The sequence below is a fragment of the Drosophila suzukii genome, chromosome 2R, assembly GCF_043229965.1.
Source record: "Drosophila suzukii chromosome 2R, CBGP_Dsuzu_IsoJpt1.0, whole genome shotgun sequence".
In the NCBI taxonomy this organism is placed as follows: domain Eukaryota; kingdom Metazoa; phylum Arthropoda; class Insecta; order Diptera; family Drosophilidae; genus Drosophila; species Drosophila suzukii.
In genome coordinates this window covers 18,108,394-18,130,550 of record NC_092081.1, presented here as the reverse complement: position 1 = coordinate 18,130,550, position 22,157 = coordinate 18,108,394, and the positions used below count along the sequence as shown (strand labels likewise).

General features: G+C 39.6%; 1 protein-coding gene across 2 annotated transcripts in view; it reads right to left on the bottom strand.

The window, feature by feature from the left end:
- The window catches only part of LOC108008655 (Krueppel-like factor luna), a 46,179-nt gene extending 25,644 nt beyond the window's left edge, over window positions 1-20,535 (bottom strand). Inside the window, exons 1-4 of one of the 2 annotated variants that reach the window (XM_070994582.1) lie at window positions 19,845-20,535; window positions 18,809-19,375; window positions 18,538-18,573; window positions 15,207-15,264 (exon numbers count right to left, since the gene is read on the bottom strand). In XM_070994582.1, coding sequence (XP_070850683.1) covers window positions 15,207-15,264; window positions 18,538-18,573; window positions 18,809-18,820 — 106 coding nt within the window. In that variant the 5' untranslated portion in view covers window positions 18,821-19,375; window positions 19,845-20,535. The remainder of the gene's footprint in view (window positions 1-15,206; window positions 15,265-18,537; window positions 18,574-18,808; window positions 19,376-19,844) is intronic. The other variant, XM_017072540.4, reaches the window with a different exon arrangement.
- Window positions 20,536-22,157: the final 1,622 nt, after the last annotated feature.

Sequence of the window (22,157 nt, the reverse complement as noted above, 5' to 3'; positions counted from 1 at the left end):
TTTCATAATCAAATGTGTGTGTTTTTTCCCCAACCCGACTTGTGGCATCAATGCTCAGCAGCTTACACAGCTCCCAATTCAATCCCCATACCCATACCCATTCCGATTCCCATTCCCATTCCCCAATCCCAATCCCAATCCAAGTCGAAGTCTGGATCTGTCTGGGAGCAGAGACTCCGTCTCGGGGTTGTGGACATGTGGCAGGCGCAAATGTGCGACTTGTTGTACAATTTCAAATTGAATTAAATGATTGAATGCATGAATGACTGACGCTAGCAACTGGCAGGCAGCAAACGAAAGACTTAGGCAGCGAACGCAGATTGAGCGGAGAAAGGCACTGAGAGATAATGTTGGAGATGAAGATGTTACTGTTAAGAAGTCCCTTATCTCTCATGGCATAACTTTAATTTAAATTTAAATTTTCTAAAATTATGTAAATTAATTTTTAAAGTCTATTTTCTTGAATTAAAATTATCAATTAACAGCGAAAAAATGAGAGAACTTTGATTTTACTTTATTAAAGCATCTCATAAATTGGGAAATTAAAAAAAAACATTGCAGTTTTAAAATTGTTTTCATTCCTAAGAAGCTTGCTTTATTATTTTTAAGCTGAATATTTTTTAACAATAAACAAATAAATAAAAAAAATTAATTTTTTTAAAACTAAATTTAATATGAACCCTTGCTAATAGATCTGAATATGGGCTTATAATAAATACCCCATATTTAAATATTTTGTTTGTTCCCCCCCCTTTTTTTCCAGTGTAAAAGACCTCTTGAGTCAGGTATCTCCTTGGCTCTCTGTGCGAGTGTTGAAAATCCTTTCAATAAATAGCTAAAGACAAGTAGCCGTTAAAACGCATTCAGTTGATTCTGGTTGTCGCTGGTTGTTGTGGTTGTTTCTGCTCGTTGTTGTTGCTTTTGGGGGGGGGGGGATGTTGTTGCTGCTAAAAAGCTAAGAGTGTTTGATGGTGGCTTGGCTTTTGGGCTTTGATTCATGATGCTGCTGGTCCAAGAGGTTGAGACTCTGTCTTTTGCCAGGCTCCGTGTGGCATGTTTCGTTTGTTGCGTTTTTGATCGCAATTTGACAATGCGAACAAACACAACAGCAACAACAACAACAGCAGGAGCAACTGCAACTACAGACAGACAACGCTAAAATGAACATGCGCCCGCTTGTCATTTAACATTTTTATGATTTCCAACATGCAAAGGCAATAACATTGTGGCTGGAAAATCGATGGGAAAGCGGGGTAAAAAAAAAGGTGGAATACTGCGACTGCGAAATGGGATGGATTTGGAAAATTGGTCTTCAGTTCAGATTCGGCTTTTATGGCTTAATTGAAATGGCCACCTAATGAATGGGAATGGCCAAACGGCAATGCCAAATGGAGATTGCCTTGCATTTACATAGTTCCTTTCCTCTGGTTCCATTGCCAAATCCCCACGGAGTTCGCAGACACAGGAATTTGAATGAAGCTCGTTGATGGCTGACAGGAAATTGATTTAGGATTCCGTGCCGCCCCTCCTCTCTGTTTGCCTTTTTTTACGTCCCATTACCATTAACGTTCCCATTAAGCGATACATAAATTTAATTGGATTATAATTGTGGATGCATTTAGGAAATTAAGCCGATTTTTTTTTATCCTTGCCATAAAAGCATCATGGCTTAAGTGTTTTCATAGTTTCTCCTCTGGGGATAAACAATGTTAATTTGTAATAAAAGGAACCCGGTGCGATTTTCAGTAGGTCAAAGTAATTGGGATAATTGGTTATTTAGATAATTTTCATGAAATAAAATAAAAAATATTTTATGAAATTAAATTGGTAGCTAAAAACCAATATTCCAATTATTAAAACTAATAAAATTTATTTCATTTTGTCAAGCATTTCAACCAATTTATTTAAAATTTAAATTGTAATCAATAGTATTGCAACTTTTTTTTAGGTTTCAATTAACCGAATTTGATGATAAATTGAGTCACCTAATCAGACAATTGATATAAAATACCCAAGACTGGCTATAAAATCTACACCTTTTCCCATCACAACAATCAAAGCAATTGCCAAACCGAAGCTCAGTTCTTGGAAACGATCATGGCTAGAATTTTCTTCACTTCCGATGACAATCTTGACAAGATCCGATGCATGAAATACAATTTTCTTGCTTTATATTCCATTGTCGGTCGTGAAAAAGTTCCCCCGAAATATCGAGGCGATCAAAATTACTGCAGCACAAAGGGACTGAGAAGGCAGATGGGCGATCGAATTATAAACTAAACCAATCCGACCTGGGCTGTCTATTGATGCCCTGCACCGAGTCAATCTCCCAGTGCCCGAAAAAAAAAAGATAAACAAAAACAGAACCGAGAAAAAAAAGACAGCCCCAGCAGCAGCAACAAAAAAATAGAACGTGAGAAATATTATTCGATGAAGCGCCAAAGTAAACGCTTTGAAAAGTTGTTAGTTTATTCCCCTTGTTGCTGTGCTCTCCGGGTCTTTTCTGCCTGTCTGCAACCCATTTTGCGCCTGGTACACGCTACTCGTAGTCGCCGTCGTCGTCTTCGAAAACCTTTCTGAAGGTTGATTGTGAAAGTCACGATTAAAGCAAAGTCACACTCCCCGAATCGAATGAATGACGAACTGCGGCTTACAGGGCCTCCACTTCCATCTTCTGCCGTTTGAATGCAGACGGATTTCGTTATTCATCCAGAATTTGGCAATTCCCGATGCGGTTTTACTTTTCGGTGACAAATTGGCAAATTGGGCAGGCGAAGCCAATTGCGCGTGTCATTAAAACGCCGACTACGTTTGAAATGCACCGACTGCAATGAGTGAATGAATTGTTTATAAGTGGCGGAATCTTAGGGGGTTTTTTTAGGGGGGTAGGGGAAGGTGTTTCGGAGGGGCAGAACACACCTTTGGCGAATTGCGAAATTGTCGCCGATGGGAGACACACCCGATCGAGGGGAGACGAGCCGAACCCGGAGCTGCTCTCAGCATTTGCCGCATTTATTAAAATCTCATACCCTTCACTAAAACGACAAGCAACTACGGCGATGGGACCTAAAAAATTAAATGTCATCCGGAATTTGGCTTCTAGATTACTTAGAATATTTATGAAGCATAATATTCGGAAACCTTCATGGGCTAGTCTATTAAAAATAGTCATTATAATTCGCAAGAAATTACAATCCTTAAAAAAAAAGAACTTCTGGCAAATATAGGTTAAAATCTTTTACATTGGAGATGATTTTTTAATCACCTTTAATATTTGTTTACAGAGGTAAGACAATAGCTCAAAAGTCTTAAATTTTCTTAAGGTTTCGGTCAAGTCGTTTAAAAAAGATGTATAATAATAAATTCTTAATTATATAATATATATTAATAATTAAAATGATCTGGGCTTTCTTTTAATAAACGTTCTCTTTGGGAACAACTTCACTGTAACCAATTTATAATTCAAAACAAATAAAAACTGTTAGAGTATCGCCTATTTCCGATCATCGAAGCCTCGTGGATTTCCCCATTTATTATTTCTTTCTAAATCACTTGAAGCTGGCTTCCAATCGCAGACTCAAATCGAGGCTGAGGAAGCGAGCGGTATGAAGTCTTTTTCCGACTGCCTCAACTGAGTGAGTGGCTTGCCACATTCTACACCTACACCCACACCTCCGATGACATACGAATGCACTTAAAAAAAATAATAATGTTGTATTCTACTTACTATTTCATGTACGATTACCTACCTATACTATCAATAAACCAATTAAATTGCTTAAAGTTCTTAAAAAGATTTTTAAAAGGATTATCATAAAGAACTCAAACATTTTATTCAAGTGAGGACGGTTTTTATGTGAAATAGTTTTTTTAATGAGATTTTCAGTTCATATATGATTGAATTATGAATTATGATTTTATGATACAATGTTTAATAAATAAAATGTTGATACAATTCGTATTTTAAGGAAACCATTTAACATTCAATCCGACGTCTAAACATTGCCCAACATAAAAAGAATAATTCCTTCCCAAGCAACAGTAGGATATGATATTATCATTTTGTGACGAATAATAAAACATAAATAAAACATTATTGATATTTTTTTTGTAAGGTTTTTTTTTGCAGTGTCGAACTGGATGCTCCCACATGCCGCTGGCTGGGCTTGTTGTTGCTGTTCCTTGTGTCGCATATCAGTTACAAAACGCAGAAGAGCGATCCACACCCAAAAAGCAACAGTAACACACGAGCAACACCCAAGCAACACCGGAGCAACCCAAGTGCAGCAACAAAACTTCCGTAAGCAGTCGACAGTTTAATGACTTTGATGACGCAGCGTGTGCTTTCAATTTACAAATACAACTCGACTGCCAAGGCTCCACTACCATATGTTGTTGTTGTCTTCGATCTGTTGATGTTGTTGTTGTTGTGCTGCTGATGTTGCTGTTGTGCTGCTGATGTTGCTGCTGGGTGTGAGGGTGTTGCCGCTGGAACTGCGTTCTGTGGGCGTCTCTAAATCGCTTTTATTATTTTTATTTTCATCCCATTTGGCCACTGCAACATCAACCTATGGCAGTTGGCAGCCAAACGTTAAGGAAAGATTTGTGGCAGAGTTCAAGAAACGAAAAAGGTAGCCCAGCCTTGAACAACAAAATTTATAGGAGCTATCCTGGAAGTATCTTTACAACTTCAATTCAGTACATAAGTCCAAAAAAAAGTTGCATTCAGTTCTACTAATTTGAAAAGATGTACATATGTATGCTTCAAAAAAGATATACAATTTTTTAATTCCTTGAAATAATATTCTACTGATGTGGATCTCAATTTATTTTGTTTTTACCAATATTATTTATTACCAATTTCATTTAACAACAGATTAATATATTTCAACACAACTTTTAGATTTCCTAACAGTTTTGACTAATAAATTATATCTCATTAAAAAATAACCACTATTATACTGAAGTAAATTCCAAAGTACTAAAAATAAATCAAATTTCTGGGTTACAAAATCTTGTACTAATCTTGCAACATTTTCAAATAGTTTCCCCAAAAAACAGACGGATCTTAAACACCATTTAAAAGCCATTATTTTAGCTGACAATCCAATGCAGCAGCCAAATTCTTTTCATTCAGACAACGAGACAAACTGTCAACTGAAAACCTACGGACATTACTCATACGCCACATGGGACCTGATGTTTGCCGAAATCTATTTACATGTTTAATTGATGGCTGCGATGCGATTGCCGCGGAGTTCTCCGTTTTTTCAATAAGTTTTAATTTACTTGCAATAAATTTTTGTTGGACTTCTGTTTATTTTTTGAACATGTGCCGCGAAAATGAGCCAATTAAAGAAATGCTAACAACCGCCGTAGAACCGTAACAACCTTGCGACCATAAAAGCGGCCACAACGAAAAATTGGCACACACACGGCGAGAGGGAGATAGAAAGAGGGGGCAGAGCGGGACAGGGAGAGAGATGGGGGGCCTTCCTGTGGCTCTTGGCCAAAGTAAAACCAATCAAGTGGCGCACAGTGTCACTATTACCACCTGACATTTACACAAATCTTGCTTTATGCCTCGAATGAAATGAAACAACAACAGTGTGCGGCGATGGACCAAAACTGAACTACACTGAGCGAAAAAAATTAAAATAAATTGTATTAGAACTGGGAAATATTTATTTTAATTTCATGAAGGGATAATAACATTTCACAAATAACAATTGTTCTATAAAAGTTAAGAATATGTAAAATTATGAATTAATAACATTTTAAAATTATAAATTTTTTGTTTTATTTTAAAATATACATTAAGATACATAAAAAAATGTTAAATCGTAAAGAAGTCATATTTTCCTTATCCAACTCCTGTTTTATATGAAATGTCTTCAATTCTGTGGTCACCAACAGAAGCAGAGCTGACGGCCCGCAAGATAGGAAATTTCTCTTCCGCTGCTCTGCTGACGTTCTGCCACTGCTCTCTTTACACAAGCTCTGTAAGCGACCAATGCCTTAATGTTTTTGGATTTAAATTAAAATATTAAAATATAAAGTTTTTAAAATTAAAGGAATTTAAAAACAAATTTTATATTAAGTTCTTGGCAAGTTTTAAACACATCCTAATTTCCATTCTTAAACGTGTGTGCTAATATAAATATAATAGCTTTATGTTAATGACATGCTTTTAATTTTTTTTGGATCTCTTGAAATATAAAATATTATGAGTTATATTTTTTTGATCAGTGCACTTGGCAAACAAACAAACAGTCCAGCAAACGACAACGACGACTTCCTAACAACGCCGCCTGGTCGGCTTGGACTTGGTCCAATCGCTGCTCTGGCCTATCGCGATGCAGCGATCAAAGTGCTGGGACCCGGGCTCAGGTTCAGTCTCAGCCTCAGTCTCAGGCTGAGGCTCTGGCTCAAGATCTGGCTAAGACCCTGGCTGAATCTGAAGAACGGGCCTCCGCCGGAGAGCGCTCGGCAGCCAACAGGCGGCTTATCTTAAGAGCCGACCAGCAGCAAAGTCAACAACAACCACATCCACAGCCACAACCACAAACACCAAACAACCAAACAACCAAACACCGAACAACCGAGGAAAAACTCTTTTGTATGCTGAGCACATGCGATGGAACGATGGAGCTCCGCATGGCCTGCCTGCCTTAAACTGATCGCTAACAATCAATTTATTGATTGAGGTCTCAGGTGTAATCGATAAGAATGTTTTTTTTCCCCCCTACTTTTGTTTTTCCTCGCTGGTTTTTGTCTTTTGTCAGCTCGGTTTTTGCTTGACTTAGTGCTCCAGTTTGGAGCTTTTTTTGCTGGCCTAACATATGACATGGCTACATGACATTATCCGATTTCGATCCGCATTTGTTTATCTTAATGCATCGCTGCAGCCCAGGTCGCAGTCGGTTTTGCCGTTTACACATGACTTAGCGATGGACACTTGACACGGAATCGATGGCATGGATTAAATTAAAGCCTTCAGAGGTGTATCTTGAGAACAAAACTTGATAGATCTATGCAATTGTTTAAATTAGATGATGATGATGTCTAAGGAGTGATAAGAAAAAACTTGACTCTCAATGATAGATCTTTAATAGATTTATGAATGGTTGTTAGACTAACCTCTTTAAGTAAAAAATCTGTTGGAAAAATCAAGGAATATCCATCATCCCTCTATAAAGCATTTAAGAATAATTAATATTTTTTTAATTATAAGCAAAGGATATCTATTTTTTCTATTAATAATTTTCTATTTAATTAGCAAGTACACAGACATCGGGCTTTAAGATTCTTCCGTGGTATCAAAAGTCTCACATTTTGGAGAAATTTTAATAAAACTTTAAATTTTCAGAATTAAGAACATATCAAAAATATTTGTTTAGATCAAGAAGTTCCGGTAATCTCCTGAGTACTAAACGATCTGGTTTTTTTCTTTTATCTGGGGCGGTTAGATACAAACTTTCTTTCCCTTTAAAATCATCATCTCCCTTTCATTACAGTTTGAAATCTTTCTATAGTTTTCTTCTCTTGAATAAGTGTTTTGTATAGATAAATAAAATATATATATAATATAAAATAAAAATTTGGGATGCCTAATTTCGTGAAGTGACCCACTATGTGCATTCTATTTTTGTATACTTTTTGGAGGAATCTACCTCCTATATAAAACCACTCTCCCCACTTCCCCGTTCAAACTATTTAGCGATAAGAGTCAAAGTTCCTTTCTCAGGATAGCCCACCTTCACATTGAGATCGCTATCCGGCTATCCCGGCCTTCGGCATCTCTAATCTGAATCTGAGACTTAATTAGCCGTTTGGCTGGGGTTCATTGAGGAATTGGCCATTGGTGCACATGGCCATGGTTGATCTGGTTGGTGGGCGTTCTCCGTGTGTGTTGGCCAAGTTGCTTTGGCCAGGCAGCTCCGATGTTTATTGCATCGGCCGCTACAGATTTGGTTAACAGTTAACAAGCTTATCGCTCGATACGGTAAACAAAGGTGACGCGACCGCAGCTGTTTCTGCTCCACTTTTCCCTCTACCCCCCAGAAAAAAAAACTTCTGATATTCGCAGGCATCCTGCATTAAGTCTATATGTAGATATTTGTATTTACTTTATTTTTTTTTTTTTAGCTCCTCCAGATAATTAAGGCAAGACGTTCGTTCGAGCCAAACAACCAGCTGCATTCGGGCCACCAGACCAGAGACCGCAAGACCAATTTTGGCCGAAAAGGAATCACAGTGTGGTCGGTTAAAAGGCTTTGTTGCTGCTGCTGCCGGTTAGCCTTGTTAGCCTCGGCCGCCGAAAACAGATAATGATCTGAGTTGGGGGCGGTCAATTTAATGGTTAACTATTAATAACGTGATACGAAATTGGCGTTAATTTGTAGAAACATTCCCCGCCGCATGCACGGACTAATTTGAGCAAAACCAAAAGTGTAGCAGAAGCCAGGACCAGGCCAAAAAAGGATGTGAATGGTGGATAGGTGGGTGGTTTACTTTGTTTAGCTGCTTTTTGTTTTTTGTTTCTATTTTTTTTTTCTTTTATCCCCAAGTCATGAGTCAAATTTTTTTGTTTGCCAAACACGAAGAGCGAGCTGCTGCCGTTGCACGATTTGTAGACGCTGCTCCGAGAATTCTTTTTCACAGCTTCGAACAGAAGTAAAAGAGGGGGCTATGTGAGGGGGGGTTTAAAACATACACCTATTGGAAAGGTAGAGTTAAGTAAACCAACTCTTTCGGCGGACCAAGTGTGCTCCAGTAGACAATGCAAATTGCTAATATGCGATTGCTATGCAACTCGAGTCGGAGACAAATTTTCAAATATTTTTTGCCTGCTGAATTTTTTACTATTTGTTTGTTTGTGAGCTTGCCGCACTTATGACCAATAAATATGCAGCCAGCTTGCCTCTGTTTTTTTATTTTTTATTTTTTGGTTATTTTTTGGGGGCATTGTCTGTGGCTTGCGAAATTAGCTTGCCAGGCTAATGAGCTACACGAAAAGATCTTGGGAAACTTGGGAAACGAACCAAGATCCTTAGATGCAATCGGCTTGGGCCTTATCGATCCGATAAATGGCACAGTTTTGAGGAGCAGCCCCAGCCTCATTATGATTCGTGTGGGCCGAGTTGACTGTGATGACTAACACGAATCGATCGTCGCCGAGATCTTTTCCAAGTCGTTGTCAGCTTTCGAATTGTTTGCTCACGAAAGCGTGGATCTACTTCGGTGCACTGATAAAAAAAACGAGGTAAGTCCAATGATTTCTGTTCATTTTTAAATATTTTTCGATATGTTTCTTATCCATTGCGGTTTTTATTATTTTAAACGTGGGAATTTCCTATTCACGATTAGAATTTTGTAACGATTTTAACCTTTGATTAAAAAATTTCATTCATTTTTAATGTCTTACATTAATAGTATCTAGAATTTTCTAAACTGATTTAAATCACGGACTTGAATATTTTTTGTATTAAATGTAACATTTTTGTATATCTCAAATATATTATTTACTACATAATTTTTTCAGTGTTGTGTGGATTTTGTGCTGTGTTTGTTGTGATGTCTGCAACTTCGACTGCGTGGTTGTTGCCTCCTTGTATCGTTGTATATTCTTCGGTTTTTTTCGGATCTGTTCGCATGATCCTCTTTTTTCCGCCTCTTTTGTAATTTTTTTGACTCGGTCTGAGAAGATGCGCACGCGGGAGAACACTGTGCAACAGGTTTGGTTTGGCACTTTGATTTATGCTTGCCCAGATGCAGGGCATCTTGGCCTAACGGGTTAAAGAGGGACTTTCGATTAGCCCCGGGGTTTTGGGGAGTTGGGGGTGTCTCTTTCTATAGAGCAGGTGCCCTCTGTAGGAACTTTAGTATTGGCTTGGGAGAAACATAGCGCTTTAAGAAGAACTGAAGTGTTTTGGAGTATCTTAAAACATTACTCTTGAATATTTTAAGGTTCGATCTAAGGCTTAGAATCGTTCTAGGCATCTGTTATTCACCTTCTTGCAGAAGCGTAATATCCTATTAATATAAATAGGTCAAACTGTATTTTTAAGATATTTCTAAAATCAAATTATAAAGCCTGCTTACGGAATTTAACCGTTATATCTATATATAAGATTATTCTCCAGCTACTGAAGAATTCACAGATTTTCAATTGTCTCCTCCCAAAGAGCTTTGCAATTACTGTTTGCATAAACTTTCAATTACCAATTGCCAAATCATCTTCCCCGCCCAGAAATTCCATTCGGCCGCACCCCAACCATCCGCGTCGCCTGTTGTCCAGTGTAATCTTTTCAAAACTTCGTGTGGCATATGCTGTCTAGCATTTTGTTGCCGGTGGTACTGGTGGTGCACTGGTGGTGCCGTCGGTGGTGGTGGTGTGTCAGTTGCACGATTGCCAGAGACAACGTGTCTCCAGTGTCATCAGCATCTCCATTTTTCTCCGCTTGTTTCAATGTTTTCGGGTGAGTGCTGCCACCGAACATCCGAGAGCACCCCAAAGTTTATACACAGAGGAAAAATACTAATATTATTGGCTTTAACTTCATTGAGTTTTTTGAGATTTATAATCATTTTGATTTTAAATATAATGAATTTAATTCAATTCTACTTAAGGTCTAACAACACTTTCATTATATTTTAAATTTAATCTGTTAATAACCTATACAGATCTTTAAAAACGTTTTAATAATGGTGCAAAAATCATAAAACCTTACTTTAATTCGATTTGATTCAAGAATTCGATTTATTCAAATAAGTTATATCATATCATCATTATATCATCATATAATATGTATAAGAAAACTTTTTTCCTAGACTCCCGTGTCTTTGTCATATAAGCCCCGTCACTTTGGTAAAATTCAGGCAGGTGTCACCAGGCTACTAAGAATGCTACTCTAATAAATAAAAAGAACCCAATTATTTTAGAATTTAGTTTTGAGTTCCGGACCTAGAATGATGATATATTGTTAAAAGGAACGAAATTGAGATGGTGTTAGATCTTAGCTTTAAGTTTGATATTTGCCTAGATATGCCTAGTTAGCTATTTATTTCTTTCAGTGCATATTTCAATGTTGTTGGAGGCGACGCTGGCCGTTGTTATAGTGCAGAAAAATTACTATGACAACGCTGGAAACAAGTAAACCACAGTTTACATTCACTCAATTCGGTTCCGGCGAGGGCGGCAGTGGCGGGATATAGCGGTGGGATCTCCGCCAGATGGGGATTGCGATGGGGATATGGATGGGTGAGAGGGTGGGATGGGATGGTGATGAGGCTGGGGATGGGGATGGGGTCTGCAGGGACAGAGACAGAGACGGGAATGGCAGAATCGTGGCGTGGTGGTGGCACGCTCATCTTCAATTTTTCTACGATGCGACGTCGCTTGGGTCGGGTATTTCTTCTCTCTCTTCTGTTTTTGTTTTTTTTTTCTGCTGTTTTTCGGCGGCGGCGACTCACACTCGTGTTCCTTGCACTCTACTCCCGGGTCTGGGTCTCCGTTTCCATCTCCATCCCAGTTCCTCTGGTCTGGGCCTGGTCTATAGTCTCTGGGCCCGATCTGCGCAGCGAGATGAGTGGTTGGCAAAAATGTTTGAATGCGATCACGAACTTGACCTTTCACATAACCTCAAAAGCCAGTCACAGTCACTCAGTCAAGTCAAGTCAAGTCAACTCGATGCGCTACATACGCGCCATGTTAACCAGGCCCAGAGACACGGCTCCGAGGTCTCCACCCAGTTTCGGTTTGGTTCCCCAGGCCATCTACCCATCTACCCATCTTCAATGGTCATCCGGCCGGGTGTCAGCTGAAGCATAATTAAAAAACAATCACCGCGGTCCGTCCACACGCCCCTTGTGCTGAAGTATAACCCCCTTGTATTTTCGGAATCGCATTGTGCGGGCCTGGCATCGGGGATCTGGGATCTGGAATAAGGAATCTGGGATTGGGGGATCTCGTAGATCTGGGCGAGGCCAGATGGAGTGGAGTCGCCACTCTCCAGGTCGCTGGGAGCCGCCAGCGATTATGAGATCTGGCTTCAGTTGGCTATCCTATCGCTAGAGGAGCAGCAGATGCATTTGCCAAATCAGCAGCCCAGCCAGATCCCCGAATCACAATCCCCGAACCGATGAAGTGCAGCAAAGGTAACACAACTTTTGATATGGGTTTGCGGGATTAGACCAAGGATTTCTCTATAAAAGAATATTGGTAAACGATTTGTAGCACTGAATTAACCGATCTCTCACTTTAAAATGCACAAGGGTAGAAAATCAATTACTGGGCAGACAAAGATCATCTTGATTAGGAATAAAGTTAGAAATGGTTTTCAACATAAACCAATGTATGCCATCAAATGTAATCTATAGAACGAAAATAGTACCAACAAACGCTGTATACACACATCCTTATGTTTCACTCAGCAAATTACTCACACAAGCAAAATTCCCTCATATCACTGCTAATGGAATGAATTATGATAATATTATTCGGTAGTCTTTCAAGCGATTTACAGACTTTAAGATGCCACTTTGGGCCTGCAAAGATTACTAAATAGTTACTAAACGAAACCTAACATTTCCCAGATACCATCGCTCGTTGATCATGATCATTCCCATTTCCCTTTAACCCAATCCCCAACCTGCGCCCACCTGCCTGTCACATTTTCACCTTGCCATCAATATGCCCCAGCCCATGCTTGGTACTCGAGCACTTCACTAAATGTTGCATATCATTCGATAGATGCCGTGGATGCTCCGACATCGTCGCCTGGTTGAATCCCCTCGGTGCCCCTGCAGACCCCCGATTCGGGTTGGGATCTCCGTCTTAAGGTCGTTCGCTCGCTGGATCGACCCGCGTGTCGCCGCATCTACTTAACCTGGAAAGCCTATGCCCCTGAGTGGCGAGAGGCCGATCGTTTGGTGGTTTTGGTGGTGCGGCAATGAGGCAGGGGCTCCACCACTAGTGGTGTGGGATTGTAAGATGTTGTGCTGGGTTTTTTTTTTCTTCTTTTTGGGTAAGGCACTGTGGATGTCCCAGGCTCAGTTCAGAGACTCTCCTGCCCAATCTTCGAGCTGCAGCTCCAGCTCCAGCTCCACCCTTCTGCTCCGCTCCTGGAATGGTGGCTAGTTCAACAGCTTTATTTATGGGCTGTTTGGGTAGCTTAAATAAATCAAGTTGTAGTTGCAGTCCCCGGCTTCCCAGCTCACCAGCTCTCACCTCTTCTGGGCACTGCAATTAGAGTTGGTGGGAATTTGGCACTGTCTCCTCGGTTCTCGGGCCTTTGGGCTTTGCCCTCCATTCATTGGCAATTTGAGGCTATCTATCGCTATGCTGGCTAATTGCATAATTATTTAAAACCCATAATTTATGTGTGCCGAAAAATCTCAGCTCAGCTCAGCTCAGCTGAGCTCGGGTGGCATGGGTTGAGTTTTTGTTCAGATGACCGTTAAGGTTGAAAATTAACCCGAACCATTATGTGCCGTTTGTTTTACAAATTTTAACGCTATTTAACACATTCGCCACGGATCTGTGGATCGGTGGACCCGTGGACCTGTGGACGCTTTGGTAGCACGCCATAAACCATTAGCATGAGAGATTGCCGTCGCCGCCTCTCTATGCGCTTCTCAAATAGCTTTTGTGGCCAGGTGAGCGCATTGACAAAATTAATGATGCCCTCACTAATATCATGCCTAATTGATTAATATGCGCGGCGAGACAACAACGTTTTAGCTCCGGCTCTCCAAATCTCCAGCTCTTGGATATCTTTAATGAACGGAGCAGAGGTTCAGCTCAGTTTTTTTTTAGCTGTTAATCTTACTGTATAGCCATTTAAGGTAAGCTCTCTGGCTTCTTAATTAAATTAGGTGTACCGCTGGGCACCCTACGGCTGAGGAGCTGGGTAGCTGAGTAGATGGCCAGTTATATGGCCCATCTATTTATCTAGTCAACTTTTTGTGGCTTTTTCGGTTTTTCGGGGCGTTGCTGTTAACTTCACACACACACACATACTCGTACACAGCGAGGCAAAGAGAAAGGCTGCCAAAGGTCAAATGGTCAAACAGTTGGTGGTTTGTGGGTCGGTCTCTCGATCGCTCGATCGGTCAAGTGGGTAAAGTAAGTAAACCTCTTCTTCATCACGAAGAAATCCCACAGACACTTGCTTTGGGTCAGGTTCCTGGGCGTCGGATGTAGAGCGATACTCACAGCGGAATCAGCATGAACCTAATGGGCTCACAGCAGATCTGCTGATGATCCCATGGCGATGCTCATCAGGCTTTCACGTATGAATGGCCCAGCCTGATGAGCATTAGGCAATGACTAACGTTTTGTCTCCTCTTTTGTTTGAACCTGTCTGCGAGATTGCCGGATAATCTCGGTCTTTTGATCCGCGGGGGATAAGTCGGGGGAAGACCCTGAAAGATCTAAGGAATTCGGTGTTTGGAGCTCTTTATAGAGGAGTGTGATCATGGGTTGATATAAATGCTGATAGATATCTTTAACATAGATCTTCGTATTGTTCCAAACGAGCTGCGCTTTAACTTATCGGTTAGATTGTTTGTTCATCATTTGTTGGCGATCAAGAATATCTTTTTATTATCTGATTGTATTTAAAAGATAAAGACAAAGGAATTCGGTGTTTTTATGTTATGAATTTCGATCAATATTAATTAAGCTCATTTAGTTCTCGCGCTTTATTATTATTAATTTTCAGATTTATAGACAAGTTTATTTTATATGCCTCTTAGCCATTCACTTTAACCAGGATTACATGTTTTAGTCTCATTAAAGTGTTCGATTTTGGCAGCTGAGTATTTGCCATAGTTATAAAACGAATTTATAATTCTGCACTACATAACTCTATATCTATACTATATTGTTTACAAAACCAGAACCATGCATATATTGTCCCCACATTAGTTTTATATTTATACCTTTCACTCCACCCACCAAAGGTATTTCCAAAAATCATCTTTTAAGCACTTTATGCCCATAAAAAAGTTCAACTTCATTAGAGAAGAAATGCAAATTGCTTTTGTTCGGTATTTTCCATCTCGCTGTGACCTGCTTTTTTCAAGTGATCAACTTGTGGCGGCCATTTCATTGATTAATTGTTTTCGGCCCAGCCAGTATACACCCCATACACACGAGTTCAGTTTGAGTCAACTTAGATAGCGTATAATTAGCAACTTACCGCGCGGCGATCGTAAGCTCAAATCAACTGGTTCAACCTGAACCGGAGGGCCCTCTGCCTGTGGATCGGAAAGAAATTAAAGATTATCAGCATCGTCATCAATATTGTTTATCGCCGGGCAGCGGGGGAGACTTACTATAAAAAAGCTTATAATATATGCAGCTAAACAATAGAGTCATAAGCGCTGCTTTACCTAATCAAGTTTGACAAAATGTGGTAGATGGGCGAAAGTGTTGGATGGGCAAAGAACCTGGTCCATGGGGGGTTTATAAGAAAAAGATTCCGGGGAAAGGTATACATAGATGGGGCGTGCGTGTTAGGGAGCTGTTTGCTTATTGAATTCATCTAGCTGGAACAACCGCAAATGACTTCCGTCGATATCTTACTTACTCCATATGGGAGATCGTGGCAGATAAGTGGGAAGAAACCGAAAAACCACAATTGTTGCGCATTTCATGCGCTTACGAAATCTTTAGCCAATAAACTAACGGCAATAAAACCCAAAAAAAAGTAAGAAATCGCCGCAAAAATAACAAAGAAACAGTTATGAGCTGCCCGCAGCGCCATAAAATGGATAAATTTTAATTTGGCACTGCATATGCATTTTATGGAGGGGGGCTACCAGAGCCAACACTTTGCAGTATTATTTAAATGAGGTTTACAATATATATAAAAGGTGTTTCGGACCACGAGTTACCATATAGAGTGCTTACAAAAAGATTAAAACTTAAATACACGCAAGTTCTATTTAATGATAGCATTGGGTTTAAAGCTCTTAAGTCTTAGCTATGACTTAAATAAAATTTACAACTATTTAATGTTCTTAGAGAGTAAGCTTATGTGGTACATAAGAAGCTACAAAAAATATATTAAACAACAGTATAAGACGTAAAAGTCTTGGAAGAGTTAAATTGATATGGACAATGGATTAAGGGATATTGTAAGAAACATTTTTAAAATTTTGGAAATGATTAATTGATAAAGACCTGATTTTGGAAAGGAAAAATAAAGCAAAATGGTTTAGAAAGCATAAAAGACTCGAACTTATCTGATTACAATCACTTGAGAAACCCTAAGCCCTATTTATTTATAAATATATATGTCTCGATTAAATAGTATTTCATCCTTTAAATCAGTCTTGTATTCAAGATTTTTTTAGACTGCTCAACTTTTAAAGCACTTTATTTATATCAAACCTATAAATTCAGATATCACTTTTGCCAGGGCTAATACTTTTCAGGTAATCCTTTTAACCAGTCAACTTGGTTAACCCAACTAATCCCATTCCACTTGCAGGGTAGCCAGGGTCTCCAGCCTGATGCCAACAACACGGTCGCGAACAACGCCGGCAACACCGACAACCAACAACCAGCAAGCGACAACCAAGCTGCAACCAAGATCCATGGATGCAGAGTGTGCCCAGTGGGCAACAACGACAATTGTCAGGCTTGTAGCGCAAATTATGAAAAAATGTCAGTGGCGAGTGGGCGAAAAGGTAGAGGGGTCTTCAAGGGGGTTGAAAGGGGTTTAGAAGGGGGCTTGGAAGGGGGTTTTCAAGGGGGGAGAACCCAGAACTTGGCCACGCGATTTGAGCAGTTGTTTACCGCTGTCGCCGCTTACTGCCATGCAGTTATTTATACAAACAAATGCTCATTGCCAGCATTAGATTAGATAGTTTGTCTTCGATTGTGTCGAATGGCAGCCGCGGGGCTCTTTTTTGGCTTTTATGGCCCACAACATTGACAACAACAACTTCATTGGCCCGTATCAAGATCGCGATCCCGATCCCGATCTAGATCCCCGTCGAAATCGAAATCGAGATGGGAGACGCGGCGATCGACGATGGAGATTGCAATTGATATGCGACTGATGTTGGCCCCTGTCCAAAGGTATTTATATTTATATTTCTTAGCCTCCGCTTACTTTACCCTCTAATTGCCCGCGCTGATTTATTGTTATATAGATATAGATCCCCCCCCCTTGCGAATACCCACCATCCAATTCTTTATGATATTGTTATGGGGCGCTGTAGCCTCCGATCTGCTAATTTATGTTGGGACGTGCTGAAATTTCTCATAGGCGCCGCAATTGATAGAATGATGGTCGGGACATTAGTTGGCTCCGATTTCCCGATTTCCCCCCTTTCGTCAAGTAGACCCGTTGGAACTCAATTTTATGGATTGTCTTACGCTTGGTATGTGGTTTTCTGCTGCTACCGCTGTGCTGACGGCTTTTGCCTTTGAGGCAGACGGATGGGTTGGCATGGGATGGGTTTTATGGGGCATCCAAACGAATTGGCCCACTGGGAATTCCTTCGCAATTGTCATTTCGAATGGCCAGAAGTGTATCGCTAACATGAAAATATTTCTCTCTCCTCGGCCTTAATTGATAGACGTTTTTTTCGGGCGGTAATTGTTGCTCATGAAACTTATCGGCCCTAATGAGTTGAATTTAACTGATATTGAAGACAAATTGCAGCCAATAACAATTACTTAGGGACAGGGAAGATTGCGTTGAAATAACATGGGTGCAGTTCTAATTAAATTTAAGGATAGCTTTAGCTTTAAACAGAGCTTCTCAAAAGTGTCCCCATTTTAAAAGTTCTCAGAGAAAGACCTGTTACGTTAGGATCCTATTAAAAATGGAATCGAAAGACCCACTCAATGCTTTTTTTCAAAGTCTCGCTCATAACTTATTTATGCTTTTATGGACTTCTCAGAAAAGATGATCAACGACGCCCCAGAACATTGTATTTTTAGGTAATACGAATCTTTAGGCATAAATATTATGTATTAAAATCATAAAGGTCCGAATGACTTTAGCTTCTAACGCCCTTTCTTTTTCAAATATTTATTTTATTATAATGTACTAGCTTTAATTTGTTAAATAAATAAAAATAAATAAAATCATATAACAGAAAAATATATTTTAATTGAATTTACTGTTTATTAATCTGATTTATTATTATAAGTTTTATGTTATAGCATTCAGGTTTGTAAATAGATACATTAATGATCATTAGGCTTTTAACAAGAACATTACGTTTCTAAATTTTGAGAACACGTATTAAAACATAAAAACCGAAACATACATGCATTTTATTAAAATTGGTTGTTATTTATCGGAATTAATTTAGTAATATTATAAGTTACCTATATATTACACTTATAGGTAAGTGTTTAAAAAATGGTGTTTTAAGACTTTCAAAAATGCTAACCTTATGGTCGTAGTAGAATGTAAAGTATAGTAAATATAGCCTAAAAACTTAATGTGATAACCCTCTGTTTTCCCCAGTTCTTATCACTAGGGTCTAAGTTAATTCGAAACTCACCTCCTTTGCTGACAGAGGGTCGGATCCAAGTCCATTCTGCAAAGAGAGAAGCAGAAACAGGGAATTAAGAGCCGTTTCTTTCCCCCCCTTCGTTCCTGGGCAAAGTGCAACAGGTTGGTGGTGTCTTGACCCCTCTTGACCCCTTAACCCTCGAGAGTCACCAAAACAAACTTTCGGCTGACAGGGTCGAAGAGGTTGGCCAAGGAGAATGGGAAGAAGAAAGGGGAGCACATGGCATATGGCGTTGGCGTTTCGCCGTCGTTGTACTTACCATGAAAACCATTAAATTGTAAAACGTCTTACAAAATAATAATTGCCCGGCAACGTTCTGGCCACGTTACAAAAGACAGGCAGCAAGGGTTTTTCCGCTGGCAGGGGCGGGTGGTGTGTTGCGGGGGGCGGGGGGCGGTAAAGCGGAGGCGGATGCTTGAAATAATCGCTGTTTTGGTTTTGGCTTTTGCTTTTGGCCTGGCTTTTGTCGCAGCAGCTGTTGCCTGTGTTTTTTTCTTTTTTGCAACTGCCGCATGCTATTTCGCATCCGCGGAATCAATGACAAAACGAGTGCAACGCACCTTGGGTTTTTGTTGCCCCTCTTTTTTTTCTCTCCTTCTCCGCTTCTTTGTATTATTTATTTTTGTATTTTCTGTTGCTTGTTTTTTACTCGTTGTATTTTTTTAACTTGCGTTTTGGTGGCGGCGGGCGGGGGCGACCCTTTTGTGGGAGGGGGGCCACCGTAGCAGAAGCAAAAGCCGCATTTTTGTGGGGTAACGAATGCAACGCGCGCGCAGTGCGTGACGAAGTTACTTAGGCAAATATATTATGAGCCGCCTAAGCATGACTAAAAAAATAAGGTAAGAGAAATACTAAAAACCAAAACCCAAAAGCCTACAGATGTTTCCAATTGAACGAAGGAAGGAAATTAATCCCCTTGCAAGATTTTGGTCAATCAATATTATTTCCGTTTTTTAAATATTGTTAAGACTCTTAAAAAAATATAAAAGGCCCAAGCTACCTAAAAAAATAGGACAGTTAAAGACAAAAAAGCAAAATATTTTTTAATTAAGTGAAAAAAGGCTAATCAAAATTATGGTTAATTTTTACCATCCCAAGATCTTGCTAAGCATTAAGGCAGTTTAAGAAATGTATTTACCTATGGTTAAGAACTTTCTGTTTTTAAAATAATTTGAGTCCCCTAAGCATGACAAAAAAGCCAAAATAGAAAAACTAAAAACCAAAAACCCAACAGATTTTTACAATTGAACGAGAGACGAAAAAAAACAAAAGAGATGACTAAAATTGGCAATTACTAGAGGCCCTGCATCCGGTTTTAGTTATAGTCTGTGGCTCACTTATTAGCACTTATTGCCGCCGTTTCCTGGGCGGGGGTGTTACACTTGTTGCCGCTGTTTGTTGTTGTTGTCGTTGGAGGGTTGAAGAGGGGTGGGGGGGGGGGCTTGCATTTCCGGTTGCCCAGTCGGCCGGCAGTCAATTGCAGTTCCCGGTCCCGCGGGCGCTATAAAACTCGCACTTAATTCGATCAACTAAGGCACATGCTACAAATACACAACAATATACAACGCCCCTACTAAAACAGCGTGTGTTGGTATTATTTATTCCTCTGGATTCTTTTTTTTTCATTCGTTGTTTTTTTTTTTGTTGTATTTATTGAGCGAGCGATCGTGAGTGTGCAAATTACAGCACATCCGTCATTTTAATTTCACTTAAAACGCCATTTAAAGCGTCGCACCAACACAAACACCAAGTTGCAGTGCACGCAATGCACGCATGCGCAGAAAACGCCGGTTAACGCAAAACGTAACGGAACGCAACGGAACGTAATTAGGTTTAACGTAAGCAAACATATGTCAACTAGCATTTGTTTATATATTTATATTTATATTTATCATCATTTTATTTGTAATATTTTGATATTATTTTTTGTTTATCTTATTTTGTTTTTAGCTAAGAACTGAATTTGAAATTAGAGAATTAAACCGCAGCACGTTTGAACGCGACGCGGAGCAAACTTGCTCTGAGCTCTTCGAATTTCAACCGCCAACTTTGGCTCCCCCAAACCGTGGTGAGCTTTGCCTTGGCTTCGAACTCACCACGCCACACCACACACCTCGCGCACAAATGCGTGTGCCTGTGTGTGTGCACCACTTTGTTTGTTTGTTTAGTTAAGGTGGAGCTAGGCTAAAATGACAAGTTGGCGCTTATATTATTGGGTGGCCAACATTTGTACGCCTGTGTGTGTGAGAGCCCCCACCCAAGTTCGCCCGTGTGTGTGAGTGAGCGCTTTTTTGTGTGTGCTCAGCTGGCTGTTAATTAACATGCCACACACACAAACACACACACAGCCTTTTGACAAGCTCAAAGTGTAGGTGTTTGGCGCCAGCGATTTCATTGGCTGTTGGATTGGGAGGAGGGGAGCGGTGCGGGGGCTGGGTGGTGCAGGTGGGTCACGTATGTAAGTGAGGTGAGTGGGTACAATTAACACAAGCACAAGCTGCTTTTTGGAGCACTCGCTGACAGCAGCTAAAGTTTCCATCAAGCGGCTTTGTGCCTAATCTCAGCGGCTGCATCACACACGATTTTCTACATTTTTCTTCTCTGCTAACTACAGTCGAAATTCGCTAAGATAAGTATGTAATCGCTAATCAGGGATAACCCAAAATGTAACCCAGACTAACGGTAGTAATGGTAAACTATAGTGCTTACTGTGCTCTTTAAATATTCAAGGAGATATTAACTTATTTGGGAATAATAGAAACCTTTTATTTAAAAACAACAAGAGCCTGAAAATGTTCAGTTCGGAATATTGTCAAAACAAGTATGTTCTTTATAATGCCCTAATCATCATCATTTTTTATATAAAATTACTGTTTGGTTTTTATTATTCGCATAAAAACCAGGACTTTGGGGTAGTATTTAGCTTTGAATACAGTTCATTTGATTAAAACTCAGCGAGCTCGAAGTATGTCGCTATTAGTTCTGCTAACAGAAGTCTTTAAATATAATTTTATTATTATTATCTGAAACATATTCAAGGGAAAATCTCTGATAATATACCCAAAAAAATCGATAAATGTTGAAACAATGTTTCGAATGATGTATAGAAGTTTGTCCTTATAATCGTAAACACCAAAAGAAATAAAGTTTTCGTAACTGTTTTTATTTTTTTACTTGCCTTGAAATATATATAAGTGTGATGATATATGAAATATATTCCTAATTTTAATGTTTAAAAAAATTTAATTTCCTTAAGAATAAAATATTCTAAAAACTGTAGGAGTAAAGCACGTTAAGCTATAAGTAGGTTTATAACTTTGAATTATAATTACGTTCTCTACGCTTAAAGATACTTTTAACTATGATCAAAGAAGGAACTAACACCTTTTCAAGATTTCAACCAGAAATTCAACTTAGTTTAAGAACATTCAATTTAGGGAACTTCCACTGTAGGAGCCAAAAGCTGTGGGAGTTTGCCTGCCGACCGCTCACCGCCCCGTTTTGACCCACCAGCCGAACCGTTAGACGTCGCCAGACTACCTGATCCACTTTTCCACGCGCTTTGACGACCATTTTTGGTAACAATAAATCGTGATACATCATCAAAA